The 22,815-nt window shown below is 47.4% G+C and overlaps 1 protein-coding gene across 3 annotated transcripts in view; it reads left to right on the forward strand.

The window, feature by feature from the left end:
* TET3 (tet methylcytosine dioxygenase 3) overlaps positions 1 to 22,815 on the forward strand; it is a 95,297-nt gene that overhangs the window by 14,328 nt on the left and 58,154 nt on the right. For all 3 annotated transcript variants that reach the window (XM_087823642.1, XM_087823640.1, XM_087823641.1), the window contains one exon: positions 2,896 to 2,952. In XM_087823642.1, the coding sequence (XP_087679768.1) occupies positions 2,896 to 2,952 (57 nt within the window). The remainder of the gene's footprint in view (positions 1 to 2,895; positions 2,953 to 22,815) is intronic.

The raw sequence follows: 22,815 nt of genomic DNA on the forward strand, positions 1-22,815 counted from the left end.
CCTCTGAATATCGCCCAACCCCCTGCCACTCCTCCCTCCTTGCGTAGAAACTCAGCTCAGCACATTCCAGCTCTGTGCTGAGACTAGTAAAGTGGGGAAGACAGGGCCCCCGCCCACGTGGGGAAAGACCGCCGTGTAAATAAATAACTGAACTTGGTTGTGATTGGTGCTCTGGAAGAGGCCCTTGCGCTGCTCTGTGAAGGCCTTGGGAGAAGTGGGTGATGCTCATAGAGGCTAGATGAGCTGGAAAAGTGACAGAGGGAAGTGACTTTTGGATTAAGCCTTGCTCCTTGCACCAGGTGGGGGAGGGGTGGGGAACCCAGGCAAGAAGCAGCATCTTGAAGTTTCTGATACTATTCTCAGACCCGTAGCTTAAAGGGAAGTGGCTGAATTCAAGTGACCCCATCCCTCTTTGCACTTCCCTGGGATTGGCAGAGAGAGAGGGGTTAGAGAACTGGGAGGAGAAAGGCCTAGATTGGAATTCTAGCCTACCACTCACCAGCTGTGTGCTGTACAGGCTAATAACCAACTTCTATGTACAAGTCCTTTTCCCCGTAAGAGACAGGGTTGTGTGTGAAGTAATTCAAATGAGATGCTCCTACTGGCATGGTTGGCACAGAGCCTGGTACATAGCAGGGGCTTGATAAACTGTGGCAGCCGCAGCAGCAACAGAATTAATTGTTCCTGTCCAAGCAGTGTTTGTTTCCTTATCTAGCAGCAGACTGTGTGTAGGGTGGGTAGGTGGGGCTGGGGTTTGGGGGACCAGGGTAGAGAAGGGACTTTACTTGGCCTGGCTAAGTAAAAGCTAAGGGGTGCAGGAGCCCATTTTTCCGTCTTGAGCCATGACTCAGGACACTGTTCCTTGCCCTGCCTTGTCACCTGCCCTGGAGAGTAGCCCAGCAGTGCTGCCCTTTGTCCCCAGGGGTGATGAAGGTGTGGGCCCTGTGCCTCCTGGAATCTCCTCACCAGAGGCAAGCTTTTCGCTCTCTCCTAAGGCAGCTTATCCCGGCTTAGTACCCCCTTGGGGCACCAGGTAGGAGCAGTGATTGGGCATCTGTGGTGGACCTGGTAGCAGAGCACATCACTGAAATGGGCTGTTACACATCCTGACTAGCCCTGAGTCACTTCTCTCTGGCCTCAGCTTCTTCATCTGTGAGATGAGAAGTAGCGCAGAAGGATTCCTCCCAGAAACTAAGTGATGGTAGCTAGCAGCACCTACAGTGCATGGGGATGCGCTGCATTTCTGCACAGAATCTTCACATGTATTCCAGGTCACTGTTCTTTGTAGTTGCATTTTACCAGATGAGCAGAGTGAGTGAGGCTAAGGTGCCATCACCAGAGCCCTGCAGCTAGTAGTGGTGGAGCCAGGAACGCAACTGGATACTTGAGGGACCAGAGTCTGTAACGTCCCCTTCCTGGGGGGTGGAGGCTCTGGGTATTCAGCTACAGGGAAGGGATGGAGCGGAGTAGAATGTGCCCAGGGATGCCAGGAATTAAATCTAGGAGTGGAGTACAGGGTCTTCCTTGCCCTGTCCTGTTCTCCTGCCCTTCAGTGTCCTGGGCATTGCAGCTTTCAGAGGCTCAGAGCCTGGTGACTGGAGGCCCTTGCTCTTGTGGTCCCAGGGATGGGAAGCCCTGACACTTGGGCGGGGGTGGAAGGGCTGCTGTTGCTCTTCTAAGAGAGAAGAAAGTATCGTGGAGTGGTGGTGGTGATGGGGGGGCTGTCTGGATGGGGTGGGGTATATTCCGGCAGAGGGATGAGCCATCCTAGGGTGAGGTGTGGGTGTTTGCATGGGGAGGGCAGGCTGACTTGGTGAGGCTCTGAGCCACAGGCAGTGTGGGCTTCAGGAAGTCTGTTTTCTGAGGTGGAAGCTGGAGGGAGGGAGGGAGGGAGTAGGACTGCATATGGTTAAAAGCCTGGTCTTTAGAGCCAAACAGACCTGGCTGGGAGTTCCTGCTCTGCTGTTTTCTAGCAGTGTCACCTTGGGTAAGTTACTTCACTTGGCTTGCCTTGTTTCCTCATCTGCAAAACAGGGTAAAGGTTCATACTGGTGAGGCTTTATTTTTTCTTCGAAGATTGCAGGGGCTACTGCTCCTCAAGCTTTTGCAGCGCTGGTGCTGGGTGAGGCTGGTGTCCTGGGGTGAGACGCGAGCGGTGGGAGAGGAAATCCCACCAGCTGCTGCTGGACCCCAGGCACGGTCTGTCATTTGACCCTGGAGATGCAGAGGGTGCCTCTGGGGTTACCTTCGGGGTCCCCTACTCGGAGGAGACGGGGTGCCCCGGGCTCCCGGGCCTGCCTGGGAAAGGCGGTGGGCCTGGGCCGCAGCGGACGCGGCTCCGCGGCACCCTCGGAGGCGCCCCCGCCTCCCGGCTGGGCAGGTCCAGCCCCCGGCGGCCCTGCCCCCGCCCGGCCGGCCTCGGGGATTGGCTGGCGAGCGCGCCGCCCCCTCCACACCAGCCTCGCCGGCGGCAGGGAGGGGAGCCAAGCCGGCAGCTGGCCGCCGCCTCCTCTGCAGTGCCTCCCTCCGCGCGCTCCGGCGGGGATAATGGGAGGCCCGCCGGCCCATGCACCAGAGGAGGCCGGCTGAGGTAGGGCGGCAGGGCGGGGAGGGACAGGCCGGCTGGGCGCTGGAGGAGGGGCAGTGGCCTTTGGATCTCGGGAGGGTGGGAGAAGGAGGCATGAAAACAAAAACACACTGGAAGGCAAATGCGCCTCTCCACTGCGTGTCTGCGCGGCAGCTGGAGGCAGGAAGATGGTCCCCGCTGCCCTTTCTTCCCGAGGCTCCCCCCCCATCCTCCGCCTCCCCTGCAGCGGTGCTGGGGGTGCAGCGGGAGGACTTGGAGTCTCTCCTGCTGTCAGCCTGGCTCATCTGTCTCTCTGGTTTCTTTTGCAGGTGGAAATAAAGGCTGGTGAAGGAGCCGGGCCCTGGGGACAAGGGGCCGCTGTCAAGGTACCTTGTGTGTGTGTGTGTGTGTGTGTGTGTGTGTGTGTGTGTGAGCGCGAGGGAGGGAGGGACGGAGGGAGGGGGGGGAGAGAGAGGGAGTGTGTGTGTGTGTGTGTGTGTGTGGTGGGGGTGAAGTGTTTGACTGGATTGGATAAAAATAAAGGGTCTCCTCGGGTGATCCCTTAATCTCCCACTGTGTGTGTAGCAGCAGCTGAGGGGGAGGGGTGGCGGGGGGTGTGGGCGGCCAATGAATTCTCAGGCCTGTGTGGGTTTTGTTTGGATTCTTTTTGCTTTCTCAGCTGGATGGTTTGGGTGCAGTTGGGATCGGGTTTGTTGAACTGTGTTTTTTTGGTGTGTGTGTGTGTGTGTGTGTGTTGTTAAAGACATGCAACCCACTACCCACCCTTACCCCTGGAAATCTCTCTTGAGAATGTCTCTGGCACTGTTGGTTTGCATCCAAAATGCAGAAATCCCTGGGTGGGGTGGGAGGGTAGGAGGGAGGGTAAATTGTGCTCCTGAGTCTGAAGCTGATAGGGTGTCATTAGTCATGCTGCTGTCACCATGGAGATGGCTGGAGAGGAGAGGAGGTGGTGGGGGTGAGGATATTTTGGGTAGGGTGGGGGCTGATGCAACATCATGACTGGGAAGCCGGGAGGAGGCTGCTGTTACTCTGTGGCTTGGTGTCTGGGGAACTGGGAAGGGAATGTTACCAGGTGAGTGGGAAGCAGAGAAGGGGCACTGAGCTTCTCCATGTGGTTGTCTGAAGGTCAGGGCTGGGAGTATTTGGGTCAGGGCAGGGCCTGGTGGGGTATCAGCCATTACTAGGATATTCCTCCCAGGTTGACAGGGACTAGGATCAGTAGGTTTCCTTGGGTTTTGTCCCTGTTTTCAGGGCTGAGGACCTGGGGTAAGTTTGGGATTACTCAGCAGTATCCTCTGCTGGCCCGGGGCAGAGAAAACAAAGCGGGAGGCAGTTCTATGTGGTTGTCTCTCAAGTTCAGAACAGAGAGGCTGGGGACAGGTGGGCCGGGGCAGGACCGGATGGGACTTTTCTTAGGAGGGAGGGAGCCCATTCTAGCCCATCTCAGCCCCACCTTTCCGTGGGCCCCTGGAGCCTGTGGGGAGCCGGGGGACTCTGGTGGCTTGGGTAGCAGGTGGATGTGCTGCTGGTGTCCCCAGACGCTCCTCCCTGGAAATCCTCCTCCTGCTTCCTGGGAAAGCTGTGGGAAGCTCCGTGGGTGCTGGAAGTGGCACTCTGCCACCTCACTGCCTGGGTGGGAACACTAGCAGGGAGGGGCTCTGCTTCCCCACGTGGGATGGGGGCTCCTGGGTGAGGCTGCAGGGTGGATCAGAAGCTGGGGTGGTTCCTTGGCCTCTTCCCAAGGAACTTGAGGCAAGGAAGTACTTGGGGGAGGGCAGGAATTTGCTTCTAGAGAAGCTTCTGGGGGAAGGAGAAGAGCCAGGTGGCATTAGCTCCCCTGGGGAGCTGGGCATGCCTTGGTGAGGCTGGGAGAAGTGGGTGATCACCTGGGACCAGACTGTGGGAGGCCCCTGAGGCAAGCAGAGGGAGGTTGGTACTGTCAGTGCTGTGGGTGGGGAGGAGAAAGCTGTGAGCTCACTCCACACGCTCTTCTCCGGAGCAGAAACCCCAGGTTCCACCTCCACTTCCTTCCCTAGCCTCCCACTGCTGACCGGGGAGTGTGCTGTTGAGGTCTGTGGGCACAGAGATCATGGCATGGAGTGCACCTGTTCTGTCCCCCACCCTGGGGAAAGCAGGACAAGGGAATGAGGACAGATGGGCTCAGGGAGGGGGCAGCTCCCTCCCTCCTCTGTGTCTCCGGCCTTGTCAGCCAGAGCTTCCCTCTCTGCTGGGAGGAAGGACTGCTGGCAGGTTTGTTTACTCCCGAAAGCACCCCCTCCCTCCCGCCTAGCGGTGGCTTCTCTTCAGCTCTTTCCAAGTGTGTTCTCCATTTCTCTCTGCCTGCATTCTGCTGGCCCTGCAGTCCTGCTAGAAGCTTCCAGCCTAGTACCTTGACCCTTAATGTTGTGGGCATGTGTCAGGGCTACTTGGAAAACCAGAAGAAGCCCTTCAAATGCGTCTCTCTCTTTCCCCCTTCTCAGACTGGAACCTGAGTTGGCTCTGTTTTTAAAGCTCTGAGGTTGTGTCTGTGCTTGTTTTTATTGTTGAGTTCTCAGTTGGAGGATCACAGCTTCCTTTGGGCCTGCCTTGGGCACTGCCAGCAAGCATGGGGATCTAAGCCCTCTGTCCCTGGGGGCCACCTTCCCTCTATACTGACTTTTCTTGGGTGACAAGTTCAGTGCGGTGTCCCACATACCCTGGATGGGGCAGTTTGGCCAGATCCTCTTCCGTCAGCAGGTCATGGTGTAGGAAGATGTCTGCTGCATGAGTTCATTCCGAGGTCAGGCCAAGACTCTGGGACAGAGGACAAGGGGGGTCTCACAGTCTGTTCTCATGGGATGGGTGAAATTCACACTGGAAGTCTTAGGGTTGACAGGTGTCCAGTAGCCAGTGGGAATATGCTCATCTACGGCGTGCTGAGTCCTCCCAGGGTTTCAAGAATATCCATGATGTAGGGTGTGCGGAGTTGAGCTTGATAAACACAAGTTGTCACTGTGCTGTCTAGTGTGTTACATGCCTACCCATGATATGCGCCAGAGCACACACTGTTGCTGTCACCTCCTCCTTGGCAGCCTGGGCAGGAGTGAGTGCCCGGTGCCGAGAGCATCATGCCGCCCGACTTTTGGGCTCCCACGCTGCTCCCACGCACTGCCCCGTGGGAATCCTCAATTGGCTGAAGATGTCTGGAAACTATTTTGGGACTGTGCCCAGGATCTCTGCCTTCTATCTCTGCTTTTGACCATTGCAGAAATGCCTCTTTGTTGAGGATCTCTGATCCTCGACTTTCCACACACCGTGGGTGACTCCTACTAGTTTCTTGCCTGCTCTTCCCATTCTCCAGCCCTTTGTGAGGGGGCCGTTTGTAAGCAGCAGGTGAGCATGTCAGGCTAGAGCAGGAAACAAGCCAACCAGAAGGATTTCAAGTTGAGTTTGAGGACAGGGGGGGAGAGAGGGCTTCCCAAGTCCTAACAAGAACTGGAGTTAGAGTCCCAGGGTTCAGCCCTAACTCCTTGGTGACTCCCAACTATATATCCTGGGAGAGAGAGGATGTTGCAGGATAGACAGGTGAGTGGGCCTGAGGGAGCCTTCCTGCCCACTGTAGTGCCCACAGGGATCACTGCAGGGCTCCTGCTGGCTCGCTGAGGAGGGGCCTGCCTGGCTCTGGGCTCCCTCCAGCTGCAGATGGATGGTTCTGCTAGAAATGGTCTTTGTGGTCTTGCCAGTCCCCTCCCATATCCCCCAGGCTGTAGCAAATGGTTCGGCTGGCTGGGGGTGGGGGCAGGGAATGTGGGAGGGGCTTTGGTTTGGCTCCGCTTTTGGGTCTCCCAGTCCTCTCCAGTTCTCTTTCCCACCCTGACCTCTTGGGCCTTGTTTCCTCTCACACTTGAGCATCTGGCATGGCAGTCAGCCGAGGACTCCCCCTTTGTTCCCAGCATGTTTGCAGCGTCTGAGAAGGAGATGACTTCCTTGTGGGTTAGTTTTGGAAGCCTTTGGGCTGATGGGGGGCAGGGATGGCTCAGACAGTTAGGATCTGTAGATTGGATTGTCATGCTATCCAGGACTATGACTCCACCCCCATTCACTTTCTCTTCCTTTCTCCTTTTGTCTTTCAACATTTACTGAGCATTTACCATGTTCCAGGTACAGTACTAGGTCCTGAAAAATAAGAGAAATTATTATTATTTGAGCTCTACAGTACCACTGGAAGCAAGAGACACTGACTAAAGTACCTAAAATCTAACTCTATGTGGGCAAACCAGCATTGGCATGTTTTGTTTTTTATACCACGAAGGCTTTTTGATCTTTGTGCTTTGGGCTGTGAACTTGCATGTGCAGCAGACCAAACCCTCGCCCCCAGCTGTGCCTAGCTCTTTACCTTTGCTTTTATCACTGGCTCAGTGGACATCAAGGGACTTTGAAGCAAGAAGCAGCATGCCAGCCATGTTTTCAATAAGTTAGCATTTCTGGGATCCGGCAATTACAGATCAGGGTAGTGGGGTCGGAAATGGAATAGCTGGGAAGAGAGCTTAGTTTTGAAAGGAAAGTGTTGGTTTTAGTTGTGTTGGGTTTGAGATTCAGATAAGGCTGTGCCGGGCATTTTACCTGGAACCCAAAATTGCTTTCTATGCATGGGGCATGTGTGGGCCCTGCAGCCTCAACTGCTTGAGAGGGGGGCTCCCACTGACACCTCTGGCTGAGACTAGGAGGTGGCAAAAGTGCAGTTGTCCTGTTTCTTTTCCTCTCTAGCCCCAACTCTGCTACTCTTGGGTTCTGTCGTTGGTCATGAGGAGGTCACTTAGTGTCCCTGGTCTTCAGTTTCCTTTGTAAAATGAAGTAGTAGCCTTCCAAAGTTAATTTTTCTCAAACTAAATGTGGCAGTGTTTTTTTATTTCTAAAATGTTGCAGACTGATACACAGTCCTACTTTGTACAAGTAGTTTGCAGCTTGCGCCACGTGTATTTTGAAAGTTCAGCACCATCTATGCTAAACTTTCTGACTGGTCTGTGAGCCGTTGAAGGAGGCGAGTCCAGGACACTTGCTCTTGCGTGTCGGTGCAGGTTCAAATCGCGGTGCCTGCTTCTGAAGGCCCACTGTTGGTTCCTATGTTTATGTTGTGGTGGGTGGTGGTGAACAGTTTACGGGCCATACCCTGCACAGCACTGCTTTTGAATTTCACTTCTGGGAGAGCAGAGGGTCTCTGTTTTGACCACTCCAACCTTTTCTGGACATGACTTCCCCTCTCTCCTGTCCTGTCCATCTTGGGGACAGAGCACCACTTGGAAGAGTAGAGATCTTGCTGTCCCAGAGATTCTCTGAGTCCCTGAAAAGATTTTCTTGCATCTCAGCTTATGTAGGTGAGGATGCCTCCTGATTGCCCTTTCATCTCTGCAAGTCTCAGGTTCTGATGGAGAAGTGTCAGGACCTACAGAGTCCCCTTAAGGGGCATAATTGTGTGTGTGTGTGTGTGTGTGTGTGTGTGTGTGTGTGTGTGTGAACTGCATGACTTAGAGGAAGGGGACAGGTAAGGGGAAGGCCAGGTCTCTGGGAGATGCTGAGTGGACTTGGGCCCTGCAAGGCATGGAAGCTCCATGGCCGCAGGCAGGACACCCTGAATTTTGAGCTTTCCCCATTTGGCTGCTCTCAGTAATCTGGAGGTAGAGACCTTTTCCTCTGAGGGCTGATCACAAACTGTCCTGGTGTCTGTAAGGACAGACATCCCGATAGTTTCCATTGCATGAGTTTATCTCCGCCCCCCTTCCCCTGCAAAGTTTTTTCTGCCTGAGGATCTTTGGCTTTTTTATTTTTATTTGAGATGCTAAAGATTAGACAAAAATGTAAAATGCTAATTCGCTTCTCCCCTAGCTGCCTCATCTTGGAGGAGAATGGGGGGGCTAAGGGGTAGGTAACAGTCTTGCCACAGAAATATTCCTTAAGAGGCAAACATCCCAAGGCCAGTAAGATTAGGGTCTGAGTAAATCCTGGTTACCTCTGTGGCCTGGAACTCTTGTGCCCTTGGTGCTTAAGTAATTGGATTTCTCAACCCCGCCTCCAAGCATTTTTCAGTGTAATCCTAACCCCATGGGCTTTGCAAAAGGAAACAAAGACATTGAAAGGGTTTGCGACTTGTCCCTGACAGTGAGCTCCTAAACTCCCTGTCTTGCCGACTGAGTTTTCCTGCTTTTCTTTCTCTGAAGCATCGATACCCCCTCCCCAACTTCCTTCTCCCCAGTTGCCTGCTCTCAGCCTGTGCGCCTTGGGTCCCAGCCCTGCTAAGCAGGTGGAGTTTACAGAAGGGGCCTGTTTCTGCCAGTCCACCTTCCTGTACCTTAGGAAGGTCTGTTTCTGATTCCTGCTGGCCGCTCAGCAGAAGGGAAGAACCAGGGAGGCTAGAAGCTTCTGGCAGAGTCAGAAACCCCAGAAGGGTTTGGGCTGAGTGCCCAGGCTGGATCCCCAGACAGACTCTCTGCCACACCTTCTCCCTTGAGTGGGACCCCTGGGCCAAGTCACTTTTCTGCTGTCCTGAACAAGTTCAGGATGGGGTGCAGAGGATGCCCCCTGTCTGCACCAGGCTCTGTTGGACCCAGAGAGGGAAGACTGTGCCTTCCCAAGTGGACTCATTGTTGCCCTACACCCTGTGCTTGCTGGGGGCCGGAGGGGGGAGATACAGAAATGAATTTTCTGTAGAGCGCTGGAGATTATGCCCAAGAGATGCTCCCCATGTTTTCCTGGCACTATGATCCCTCTCTCTCCTCTCTCTCTGCTCTCCATCCTAGGACACTCTTCATGGCCTCAGCCCACCCCCACTCTCACCCCTCTGGCTTTGAGCTCAGCTCAAAGTTCTAGACTGAGCAGAGAGAGCCTCTGAGGGACTGCTTTGTGGGGCATAGATCAAGGGCTCTTTGTATCAGAATTATCTAGGGGTGTGTGTAAAGATGCTGCGGGGCTGCTGGGCCAAGATAACCATCTGTTGGGGTCAGACCCATGGGTTCCTGCTACACAGCTAGGTAGAGTGGATGCAGGATGAGGGCGGCATGGGGACCCCAGAGATTAGTGTTGGAAGCTCTGGGCAGGTGGGCCACGTGGCATCCCCCTCTTCACTGACCTTGCCACTTGTCGCTGAGCCAAGTCCTACCTGATGATTTGAGCTCTCTGCTGACCTCTGCCCTGTGGCCTTTCTTCCCACTATTTCTCCTCGGTTTCCTTTTTTCTAGCTGTGGGTTCCCAGTGGTGTCATTTGGACCCTGGGTAGTAGTTAGGGCTTAGCTCTGGGGTTGTGTGGTTGGAGTGGTGTATGTCTTGGGGTTGTACTGGCAAGTGGTCCAGAGCAGTTTCAACACCCGCCGGGAGCCAGAGCCCAGGGTTCTGTGCCCAACCCCTGGGAAGCCCTCCCCTTCACTTTCCAGAGGCTGCCTCCTCCATGTGGAGGGCATTGTTCCCACCGGGTCTCCGCCTGAGGTCTGGGGGAAGAGAGATGTGGAGGAGGACCTGGATGGTTACCAGGGCACTTCAGCCCTAAACAGTAGCTCCCACCCCCACAGCCTCTAGCAGGATGGGCAGGGGCCATGCACGCTTCAACTTGCCTAGAGAGTTTCCAGTGCCCAGTCCCTCTGGTTCAGCTAGTTTAGTGGTTTTCAGTTGCACTGCATATTAGAATCATCTGGGAGTTTTTTAAAAAGAACATATCAATGCCTGGGCCCACGCCCCAGAGAGTCTGATGTAATTGGTCTGGAGTGGAGCCCTGGCCCCAGCATTTTCAAAGCTCCCCAGGTGATTTGAATGTGTACTCGGGGTTGAGAAGCCACTGCCCTCATCCAGTTAGACTTTCCATGTGTCTCCTATACCCCGGGGTAGCCCAATAATTTTTTCTTACCCATTGGTAATTTTAGTGATAATCCAGAGTCTGGAAAAATTAAGACAATGAGATATGTCAGACAAAATACTGGGTTGAATGTTCTGTTCCTTGAGACTGATCCATGAGTTTAGATTTATTAAAACCAGAATTTGAGGGAAATTCTGTAGCAGATGACAGAAACTCAGTGTTCTCCTCTCAGTTTTTAATTATTTAAAATCTTTATTAAAGTATAGCATACACACAAAAAAGTGCCCACTGTGTACAGCTTGGTTGAGTGTTCACAAAGTAAGTACACCTGTGCAACCAGCACCTGGATCGAAAAATGAGTACCCTCACCCTGTTCCCATTGTCCAGAATTTCTGTGGCCTTTGGGCAAAGTCAGGTCAGGCCCTGTGTAGTACGGCAATGTATGCTGGCTGTGGGCCCCGCGCACTTTAGCTTGTCCTCAGCCAGGAACATCTTTCTGTGAGTGTGCGCGTGTTCTTGGAGCTGAGTGGGTTTCGCAGCCATAGGGCTCAGGACAGAGGAATCCTGCAAGCCCCCTCCCCAGAGTTACCCTCTTCCCTGTCACCTTTAGGTTTTTTTCCACCTTCGCATGCCTTTAGGTTTGCCAGTCCTCTTGGCTAAATCCAAACATCTCTCTCATTTTTTGGCTTTTTATTCTTTTTTGAGTATACAAATAGTACATGCTCTTTGGAAAAATTAAGAAATAGAAACAGACAGAAGGGAAGGAATTTGCCCACAGTTTCACAACCCAGTTTACCACTGCTACCTGGAGCACCCCTCCAGACTAGATTCTCTGCGTTCATGCCCTCGTTCTGTACTGTTTATAAAACCGGAGTTATGCTGTGTTGGAGCCCACTTTTCCCCACGTAAAGACTGGCTGTAACGCCGTCTGTGGGATGCTTCCTCTGTGCGGGGCTCAGGGGGGCACATTTTCATCGTTTGCTCCCTTAGTTCTCATAACAGCGTGGCTTAAAGGCGAAATCATATTTTTCCTTTGTCTCTTGTTAAGGTGAATTGTGTTAATACATTTCTTAATATTGAACTATCTTTGCATTCCTTGAATATACTATCCTTGATGATGGAGCATTTTTTTAAACACGCTGTTTAATTTGAACTCTTAATGTGGGAATTTTGCATCTATGTTTGTTAATGAGATTGATCTATAATTTTCCTTTTGTGTTTTCATTGTCAGATGTTGGTATGAGAGTAATAATAACATCATGTAATGGATAGTGAAGCTTTGATTCTTTCTTTATACTGTGGAACAATTTAATAATAGTTTAAATAATAATTTTATTCCATAAGGATTTGAAAAAAATCTGATAGTGAAACTGTCTGAGCCTGGTGCCTTTTGAGGGATGGATCTTTGCAGCTTTCTGATTTGTTCTTTCCTGTGGCTATTGGTATAAAATGTTTACTTTGTGTTTCCCATGAAAGTGAGCTATTTTTGGATTTATTAGCATAATCTGTTATTCCTTTTCAATTTCCTTAGTATCTGATTTTTTTTCATTTTCTTAATTCCTAATGTCACATATTAATTTTTTCTCTTTTCCTTCATTAACTTTGCCAGAGTTTTATGTAACTTAAAAGTGCATAGATTTGTCAGTTGTACTTTGTTTTCTAAAGCATTAATTTCGGCTTTATGTTTATTGTCTTTCATTAGTTTCACTTGGTACGTGCTTTTTTTAGATTCTCAGATGGATCCTCAGGACACTGTTTTTCTTCTTTGATCACAAACACATTTAAAAATATGACTTTCTCTAAGTTCTACTGTGGCCTCATTGTCCACGGTTTGATATTTTATGTATGCCAGAGCTCTTGGGGAGATGCTGATGGTATACCTACTGTGTGAATGCCAAGTCCTGATGTAGCCCGATCCCCTTCCTCCCTGCTAGGGCCTCATGGAGAACCCCTGTACTTGGAACAGTACAAGACCAGAGTGTAGTGCTTGGTTACTCTTGGGGGCTTTGTCTCCAAACCCCTTGGTAGGGACCTAGTAATAGCTTACCATCAACCAGGGCCTGCAGAAACTTTTTTTTAACCGAAGCAAAATCAGTTTGAATTTATTACCTAGGACCAGAGCATCTCCCAAGCCTAAATGGAAATTTTAGTAGTATTTAGAAAAGCCTCACACATTAACACCAGAAGAAATGAAAGCTAGATGCAAAGGACAGCGAGAGAGAAGGGGGAAAGCATTTGATGCAGAGCTCATGGCCTAGCTAAGCTGGTGTACATGAACTTACTGTCTTTCCCACAGAAATGTGTTTGTACCAGATGTTTTAATTTTGGTATTCTTTTATTTGCTCATTGATATGTTAAGGACATCTTTCCAGATCAGTGTATCTATCTTAACCTTTTAAATGGCTATAGAGTCTTTCATTTTATAGATTTATTATGATTTGTTTCCTACTGATGAACATTTACAGTTTTAGTATTCTGCAATTAAATAATGTAATTTACATTTTTATAAATATATTTTTTTGGTATTTGTTTAAGTATTTGTATAGGACAAAATCATGCAAATGAAATTTCAATCAACATTACCAAATTACCCTCCCAAAAGAAAATTTGATAATATCTATCAACTTTACTGCCCCACCTACACAAATGAGGAGTTATCAGTTTTTAATTTTTGCAGTTTGGTAGGTAAAAAGGAATTTCTCCTATTATTTTAATTTATTTTATTAGTGAACTTGAGAAAATGTTAACCATTTTGCATTTATTCTGTGTGTCACATATTAGGTACATTACCTACTTTTAATTAGATTGCCTTTTTATTGATCCATAAATTTCTTAAATATTATCAATATTAACTTCTGTTATATTTTGAAAAAATTGTGGCCTCTCAGGTTTTTTTCATTGTGTCTGTCATATGGAAATTTGATTTTGTAATTGTAATTGGAATTCATGAATATTTTGGCATCTGAGTTTTTACTTTATAGTTTTATTTTAGATACTTAGATCTCTAAGCTGAGACTTATTTTGTATATAGTGTAAGATAGGGATTGAATTTTTCCCAAATAGAAGGCCTCTTATGTCCAGTCTATTTATAAAATATTTATTGCTTCCCAAAAGGTTCATGATTCTACCTTAAGCATTCTATAAATACGCATATATCCATGGGTTTTTAGGGCCTTTTTTCAGTTCCATTAAATTATTCATCTGATTCTATGTCAGTATTTCATTGTTTTAATTACTGCAGTTTTTATATAACAGTTTGGTTTAAAAAAACTCAAAAACTCATTTTTTCCACAACATTTTTTTTTGGCTTTTCTTTTGCACTTCCTTTTCCAAATAAGCTTATAAACAACTTGTCAAGTTCTATGAAAAATGTTTGAATTTTTCAATTGGAATCACATGGATTTATAGATTATTTGGGGCAGAATGGACAGCTTTACAATGAGTCTTCCCATCTGGGAAATGGGAAGTATATCTTTCTGTTCATTCCAGTCCTTCTGTGTGTCCATCAGAATCAGAGTTTTCTTCATATGGTTCTTACACATTTCTCATTACGTTTATTGCTAGGATGTTGTAGGTTTTGTTGTTGCTTCAATGACGGGGGTCTTTTTTGCTACAGTTTTTATCCTGTTCCTGCTGGTATATTATAAACGCTCTCGTTTCTGCCAGCTGCTCTGTGATGCTGTCTCTGGGCCCAAGCAGCCCCTTGTTCCCTCTGGGCCCAGGCAGCCCATTGTGCCTTGTCTACCTCTGTAGCAACACTTAAGGGCCTGATACGAGTTCCTAGTTGGTGAGGTGCTCATCTTACTCAATTTCATTCCCCAGTTCCTGGCACAAAGCCTAGCATGCAGTAAATCCTTTTAATAAATGCTGTGGAATCAGATTGATGAGGGAGACAATGAGCTTCACCTCCACAATGTGACAACCCAGGCCCGTGCAAGGAGCAGAATCTAAAGCAGCCCTGGGGGCTGCTAGCCGGACAACAGAGATGGGGCACCTGCCTTGCTCCCACAGTAAAAGGAAGGTCCTGGCATTTTCCCACAGGCAGACATCAGGGAGGAGCCCTCTGATCTGATACCTCTTAATTACCCCGGGACTGACAGCCCACTTGTCATTAACCCTCATTAGTACTAACTAGTAGGGAGAGCTGCCTTCTTGGTTCCCAGACACCTGAAAGCAGCACACACTTACCTGCAGCTGCTCTTGGGGGATGAGGCGTCATCAAGTCTGAAGCAGAGCTTGCAAAGACCACTGGTGACATTGGCTCCAGGCCTGTGTCCCTGGTCTTCCTCAAAGGTAGTGGCTTTTTCTTTCTCCCCACCCCCCAAGTGATTTCTAGGTAAACTTTATTTCTGTCAGTGTGCTAATCCTCCTTGTTGTGCTTGCATTTTGAGCTTGTACTTGTGATTGGGGAATGAAAGACCCTGTTTCTTGAAGGAGCTGTCCAGTGCGAGCCACTCTGCTTTGCCTCCCTGCCATCCTGTAGGTCCCCAGTCTCTGCTGCCACAGAACTGGGAGGGAGATGGAGATCTGTACTTGCCTAGGAAGGCTGGGTCCACCAGGACCCAGGAACAAGGGGCCCTCTCATCTCTGGGGAACGGAGGCTACAGACCTGGAGATGTGGGGATCCCTGCTGCTCTTAAGCAGAGGTCAGGAGTCCTGCCTGAAAAGAAGGTAGGGAGAGAGGATCAACTTAGCTTGTGCGTGTATAAAAGAAATAGCAATTAGAGGTGGACTGTGAGTTCCTTCCCAGTCACTCGGTAACGGTCCTCACGCATCTGGTTCAGTGTGTCACCAGGTTCTGTTTGACTGTGGCCATGACCGGTTCCATTTAGCCCCAGGTTGTGCTCTCCCTCCCCTTCGATGCTCAGGGAGGCAGAGGAGCGAGAAACATTTTCGCTGGCTCCTCTGCTAGTTTACTTAAACCCACCAGGGAAATAGTGGAGCCAAGGATACACTCAAGAGGTCCGGCCCCACCCGATCGGTGTCTTTACTCTCTTTCCTAGAGCCCACCTGGGGTTGGGGAACAGCCCAGGACTGGGGACAGTCACTGTGGGCCCTACCTGCGAAGCCAAGTCCTCAGGCCCCTCATAGCTGTATCTCTGCCAGCTCTGGAGGAGCTGCCTTCTCAGGGTGCCCAGCAGAAACTGACAGATGGACCTCTGTGATCCTATGGAGTTGTTCCAAATGACTTCTCCCGGAGCAGAGCGAGCTCTGGCAGTGAAGCTGCAATGCTGGACTGCTCAGGGCTTCAGCTCACCTGTTGGAGAAAGCCTTTCCCACCTGCCTCCCTTCCCACCTGTTGCCCTCTTTCAAAGAGCAGACCACTGACTGGTGGAGCCTGTGAGTGCGCATGGCAGGGTGGATGGAGGGACTGCTGTCCCCTGCCAGCCCGTAAGACCCTTAGTTCACCCAATTTCTGAACCAGTTGGTTTTCTCCTCTCCTATGTTCACCCTCAGCCTCATAGGGTTATTGGAGGTGGCCTGTCAAAGGGCAGTCCGGGGACAACCATAGACACACAAGGTTGATCTCTGGGGGTGGGACGTGGGAATCTGCATCTGTAGTCAGCTCCCTACAGGTGATTCCTCTACCCACTGGTGTTTGAGAACTGCCGGTCTGTGGAGTAATGTCAGAGAGGCTCTATTTATTTGGGATTCCCATGCCTGATGAGGACTGAAAAGACATGGCTTTGCATGCTACCATGATTTGTGAAAAGGCTAGATGAAAAGCCAAGAGAGACTAAATGTAAAGGCTGTTAAATTTCAGATACGATCAAATTCTAGGAAATAGTTAAACTTTGTTGTGTATTACAAAGAAGGTAAGTTCATTGCAGAAAAACCAGAAAGTTCATGTAAGCAAATAGAGAAAATAAAACTGTAATTTTACCACTCAGAACTATTATTAATATTTTGGTCCTTCTAGAATAATTATATGTATTTTTAAATTTTAAATATCTGTCGATTCCCCCCTGATTATCAAAATAATATGTTTATTTTAAAAATGATTTATTTCTACTTGGTATAAAATTGGTGTAAAATGTTTTGATTTGCAAATCTTTTACTGCTCTGTTGTGATCTTCATTTCTTTGCGAATATATTTTGATTTGACTTGCCTATTTTTCTTTTGTGTGATTTTTCTTATGAATTCATGAGAGTTTCATATATTAGTGGTATTAACTCTTTACCATACCTTGACAAATATTACAAATGTTTATAATTTTTTAATGTTTTGGTTTTATTTTGCCAAACTTTTTTTTACATGTTTTTATGATCAGAGCTAGTTCTGATAGTTTATCAAGTTGATTTTTTTGTTTGTTTTACCAAATAAAACAGGCACTGCTTTTGTAAATTCAAGAGGAATTGAAAGAGATTGGACAGTAATAGGCCAGACCAGTGTGTCTCACATTTTAATGTTCATCTAGATCACCTAGGAATCTCTTTATAATGGGTGGAGCCTGAGATTCTGCATTTCTAACAAGCTCTTAGGTGATGCTGATGCTGCTGGTTTTTGGACCACACTTTAAGTAGCAAGGGCTAGAAGTTTCCAAACATGGATGATCACAGAGGAACTTGAGCATTTGGAACACAGAGTTTTCTGGGTTATACCCTGGAGACATCTGGCTGTGGAACTGAGTCCCAGCTTGGCCACATCTGGCTGGCTGGCCAAGATGTGACTTAGAGACAGTGCCTTGGTCCTTCGGAATCCCTGGGTTCCTTGTCATTAAAATGGGGAGACAGTGCTTACCTCAGAGGGATCTGGGAGAATTAAATGAAAGGATAAAAAAGATCAACATTTTTTATGAGCTAGGAAAATAATGTAATATACGGTTACTGGGCCTGGTACCCTTTTTGGGGGGTAGTTCTCTGACTTTTCTGATGACTGGTGTTTTCAGTATTTCTACTTTTTCTCAATTTTTTTCTAGAAAATTATCCTTTCATCCATATTTTCAAAGTTTTTAGTAGTGAACTTCATGTCTTATTTATTGGCCATAGTTATTTTCCTTTTCACATTTCTAATAATGTTTGTTTATGTTTTTCTTTTTAAGATGATCATGCTTGCCAGAAATTTATTTTATTGGTCTTTTAGAGAGCCACCTCTTAGATTCTTTTATAAATATCACTACATTTTGTTTTCTAATCACATATTTGTCGTTATCTCTAGTGATTCCTTTTTCCTGCCTTTCTTAGTTTTTATTTTCTAGCTTCTTAGATTGAAACCTTCATTTTTATTCCTTCTTATTCAACAAAAATTTTTTAGAAGCATGATTTTTTTCTCTGTTAATAGTTATTGTTTTCGTTGATATTAATCTTCAGATCTGTAAGTGTGACTCCCCCCAAAAGAAACAGCTCTATTTTTATACTCATATCAGTTTACATATCAATGATATTTAAAGTATGTACTTGCCATAACAAGTACAACTAACATAAACAGATTGGAAATAAACGTAATTGTGCTTTTGATTTTTTTCCCCCTTGACCCTGGAGTGATTTTAGGAGACTGACTTAGGATTTCCAGATGTTGTGTTTCTTTTGGTTAGAGAAGGCTTGTCCAGGTCATTCCAGGCTGTGGTGCTGTGCTCCACGTGGGCCTGCACATTCTGGCCGAGCTTGTGCGTGTGTGTCACTGAAGCCTCGGGTTAGCCTGGGCTGTGCCTGAAGAGTTTGCCCGAGCCCTGAGCAGGTGTGTGTGTGTGTGGGGGGGGGGGGGGGTCTTGGGAGAAGAGTAGGGGTGGCCCCTGTTCTGAGGCTCTGGGCTTCTCCTGATGACAGCTAGGCTGGACACTGCCCAGATGGCCCCTTCCTTACTTGCCTGCTGCTCTTCTGTTCTTGTCCAGGGCCTGGGATGGTGCCTGGGACTCTTGTCCCTCGCCCATTGGAAGATCTGGGGGAGAGGGGACTTGAGTCAGAGACCCTGGGTTGCAGAGCCCTCCTGCTGCTGTGGAGTAGCGTCATCCTGTTTCCTGTTCCTCATCTGTAAAATGCAGATAATGTCACCATTTCACAGAAACTGGAAGATCTTAGAGATCATCTAGTAACATAACTCTTTTTCTGTTTTAAATCCTCACCCCAGGAAATGCTTATTGATTTTTAGAGACAGGGGATGGGAGGGAGGAAGGGGGGGGATAGAGAAAGAGAGAGAGAAAGAGAGATGTGAGAGAGAACATTGGTTGGTTGCCTTCTGTATGTGCTCCATCTGGGGATCAAACCTGCAACCTAGGTATGTGCTCTGACTGGGAATCAAACTGGCAGCCTTTTGTATACAGAACGATGCTCCAACCAACTGAACCACACTGGCCAGGGCCTAGTAACATACCTTTTAACTTTTTATTTTATTTTGGCATAATTTCAGAGTTTCAGAAGAGTTGCAAAAAAAGTACAAAGAAGCCTCTTCAGCTTCAGATTCCCTAAAGTAACATTTTACTACATTTGCTTTTTCTTTTCTGTCTCTTTATAATTTTTATTTGAACTATTTGAAAGTAGATAGTAGACATGATGCCCTTTACTTCTGAATACTTGAGTGTCGACTTTCTAAAGTCACATAACCACAGTGCATTGATCAAAATCAGGAAATTAACACGGATACACCACCACTGCGGACTTAATCTACAGGCCTTATGAACACTAATATCACCACTTAAAGACCTATTCAAATCTTGTCTATTGTCACAACCTCTTTTGTAGGAGAAAAATCCAAGGATCACACATATTCAGTGGTCAGGCTTTTTGTCTCCTTTACTCTGGGGCAGAGCCTCAGTTTTTCCTGAGATTTAAAAATAATTTTTAAAAAGCAGATGAGGAATTTGAGGCCCAGATCAGTAAAATGGCATGTCCTGGGCTTGTACAGCAGGCTAGTCTTAGAAGAGCTGCACTGTGACTCTGGCCTCCGCTAAAGTGCTCTCCTAGTTACACTCCTCTCCCCCGCCCCCAGCTCCCAGGTGAACACCTGGGTCTTTACCATCAGCCAACCCCTCAGGCAGAGAGGTGGGGCTGGTTCCCCAGGGAACTGCCTTCTTCTGCCCTTCCCTTTTGCCCCTCCGTCTGCCATGCCAGGCCACAGCACCCCACCTCCGCCCCTTTCCTTGCTGCTTAGGTGTTGGCTGGGGATCAAGGCCATAGCTGGGGAGAGAGAGGGCCTTTAAAACTGGTCTAGCCACTGCCTCTCCCTTGAGAACTGGGCTGAGGAACAAGGATCACTGCCTTGGGTGGGGCACAGTTGCTGCATTCTGAGGAGTGCCACCCAGGGGTTGGGGTGTGGGTATTAACCCCCCCTTGGCAGTTTTGGGGTTAGCGGCTGGGACTTGTTTGTTTCAAGCCAGAAGTGGGAGCCTGAAATATGTCTGTAGGCTGGGCCAGAGTAAGCAGGTCACCTGCTCACCTGCCCCAGGTCCTTCTGTGCAGGTTCTGGAGTGGTCATTTGCATTACAAGGGGGACACTTAAGAGATAATTGACTAATTGTAAGGTTATCTTGCGGGGCAGCATCCTCTTCCATTGTGAGTATTAAAAACATGATCCCTTTTTCGTTTTTTTTCATTTTTCAACAAAAGGATTCACATTTACCTTTTTAAGGGTATGTTAATTGATAAATACATATTCATGTCTTTGCTGTTTTTAATTTTACTGAATCTCTTTTGAATTCCCTTCCCCAACTTTTTTTTTTTTTAAATAATAAGGACATTTTGAACCAACCTAGAATTCCTGTCTGACTGTGACTCTACTCAGCTGACTGTGGGTTTTATTTCATTGGTTCTTGGATTTAGGGACTTCCCCCCATGCATTTTTCAGGGCCCATCTTTCTCACCCCAGAGCCCATGGCCACATCCTGCTGCCATGAGAGGTTCTCCCCTTCACAGCTCAGCAGCAGAGTGGGAGGTGGTCTCCCCATTTTGACCACCACCACCTCCCCTGGGATAAGACCTTTCTTGCTTTCACTTATAATCGAATGGGGAAATAAAAGGAGTGATAAACACTTGGGATGGATAATGTTCCTGTCACTCCTTCTGTTCTCTCTCACCTTTGGATGGGCTTGCCAGCTTGGCCCCCCTCTTTCTGCAAGTGTTTGGTTTCTGCTTTTGTCTTAAAGCTCCTTACCAAGATGGAGCTGAAAATGTAGGTTTACCCTGAAGATTTTTTAAAATTGAGATATAATTCACATAACATACAATTTACCCATTTAGAGTATACAGTTCAGTGGTTTTTAGTATGATGCAACCTTCACCACTGTCTATTTCCATCACTCCAAAAAGAAACTCTACGCAATAGCATTCACCTCTCCTTGTTCTCCCCAGCTCCCTCAGCCTTAGGCAACCACTAATATTTTTATCTCTGTGGATTTCCCTTATCTGGCCATTTCATATAAACAGAATCATACAATATGTAGCCTTTCACTTAACATAATGTGTACAAGGTTCATCCATGTTGTAGCATGTCTTAGTACTTCATTCTTTTTTATGGCTGCATAATATTCCTCTCCAAAGGCAGTCTAGAGACATCTAAGTTGTCACCCAAATGAGATGAAACCCTGTGCTAATGTGAGTAAAGTCCTGTCAGTCATTATAAAGGTTGTGACCTATAGCTTTTGGGGCTGGTCCATCCATTTGGCCAACCAGAACCTTGACTTTGTGCCAAGTTTTCTATCCCTGTCCTCAAAGGAATCACATGCCCAAACAGACGAGAGAGAAGGCGGAGAAAAATCCCAATAGTCATTTTGTGCCATGAGAATGTAGCAAAACATGACAGAAACTAGACATTCAACCTCGGGGGCTGTATGTATGCTATATGCATACTAGGAAAAGCATTGAGCTTTTAAAAATGAAACTCTTGAAGAGTTAAGACTATGGAAAATACTCATGATACAGAAAGAGAAGAAATTAGCATTTAAAAAACCCCTAAATAAGACAACTTTGTGAAGGTCTAATTTCAATAATAAATAAAATAATTTACACACAAAAACCTCAAATATACTCAGTGATCCCCATTTTGTAAATTAAGTCCATGTTGCATAGGAAAGAGAAGGCACCAAATGTGAACTGTGGTCATCTCAGGGAAGTCCGAGTTTCTTGTTTTTACTTCATTTTCCACTTTGCAGGGACAGAACTTCCTCTTCTCCCATTTCTCTCAGCATCTTCTCTTGAAACTGTTTTTACCTTCCTTATCAATCGATGCTTATGACCTTTCTCTATCACCTTGGGTGGTCCACCAGGGTTTTCCCGGGCCGAAATGAGTTTTTGTCTGCTTTCGTTATTCTACCAGTAACTACACAAAGGGCAGCAGCTTCACTCAGAGATCAGCTCACAGTCATTATGAGTTTCATTGCTTTCATCACATACTCAGAGCCACAGAATACATACCATAGATTTAGGCTGCTATACATATTTAGAGATAGTGGTACAGTGTCTACCCTAAAGGAGCCTGTTTTTGAATGTGACCCAAGACCAAGCTAAACATCTGGGAAGTCTCTCTCCATGAGGCAGGGACTGCTTGCTCACTGGTGTATCCCCAGTACCTAAAAGTGAAACTCAGGTAGTAAATGCTCAATACCTATTTGTTGGAGGAATAAATGAATGAATGCATAATTATGTATATCACATGTGAAAGGTATGATATACATGCTGATAGCATCCATAAGTGAAATTTCATCATTCTATGGGGCTTCTACAGCTATTTCTACTTTTTTTTAAAGTACCCTCTTGTGTTATTTGCATGCATGGTTTTACATGGTTGTAATCACCTTCATGTACGGTGTGGTAATCTGCTATTTTTACTTCCTATTTTATCCAATGTTTTTCCTTAGTGTTTATAATTTATGGGTTTTGATGATTATATAATATTCTAATGAGTTGTATCATCATTACCTAACTGTTGCCCTTATCCTGAGTTTTGAGCTTTCACTAATGTGTAGAAAAGATTTTTTGGAGTGCAGATTTATAAACCTAAGTTTCAAGGAGCCTCACTGTGAGATGGAAGGGTCTTTATTGCCCTTGATACATTTATCTATCTATGTGTATTTATTTACCTATTTGTTTATTTATGTTTACTATTTGAACCTAAAGAGAAGATTGAAGTTGTGAATTAGCAGGTACCCTGGCCTGGGATGTGGGTTTGAGGTTCAGTGGATTGAATATGTTTCCAACAGCGGTGTGCTGGGGTGAAAGTAGAGGGGGATGGCCAGTTAAAGAGCCTCCTACTGCAATTGTCTCGTGAGAAATAAGTGAGGGGAAAACAGAAAGAAGGCAGATCTGAAATACTCTCAATAGGAGCTGTTGTCAGGGCTAGGGTCTGCTTGCATATGGAAGCATAGAGAGGAGAACGTCAGAGGTGATGGAAGGGCATTCTCAAGATGCCCAGGAGGATGACTATTCGCATGAATTTTATAGAAGGAACATCCAGAGGAAGAGTTGCTGGGAAAGGGGG

The sequence above is a fragment of the Miniopterus natalensis genome, chromosome 13, assembly GCF_054644295.1.
Source record: "Miniopterus natalensis isolate mMinNat1 chromosome 13, mMinNat1.hap1, whole genome shotgun sequence".
NCBI classification, from domain to species: Eukaryota; Metazoa; Chordata; class Mammalia; order Chiroptera; family Miniopteridae; genus Miniopterus; species Miniopterus natalensis.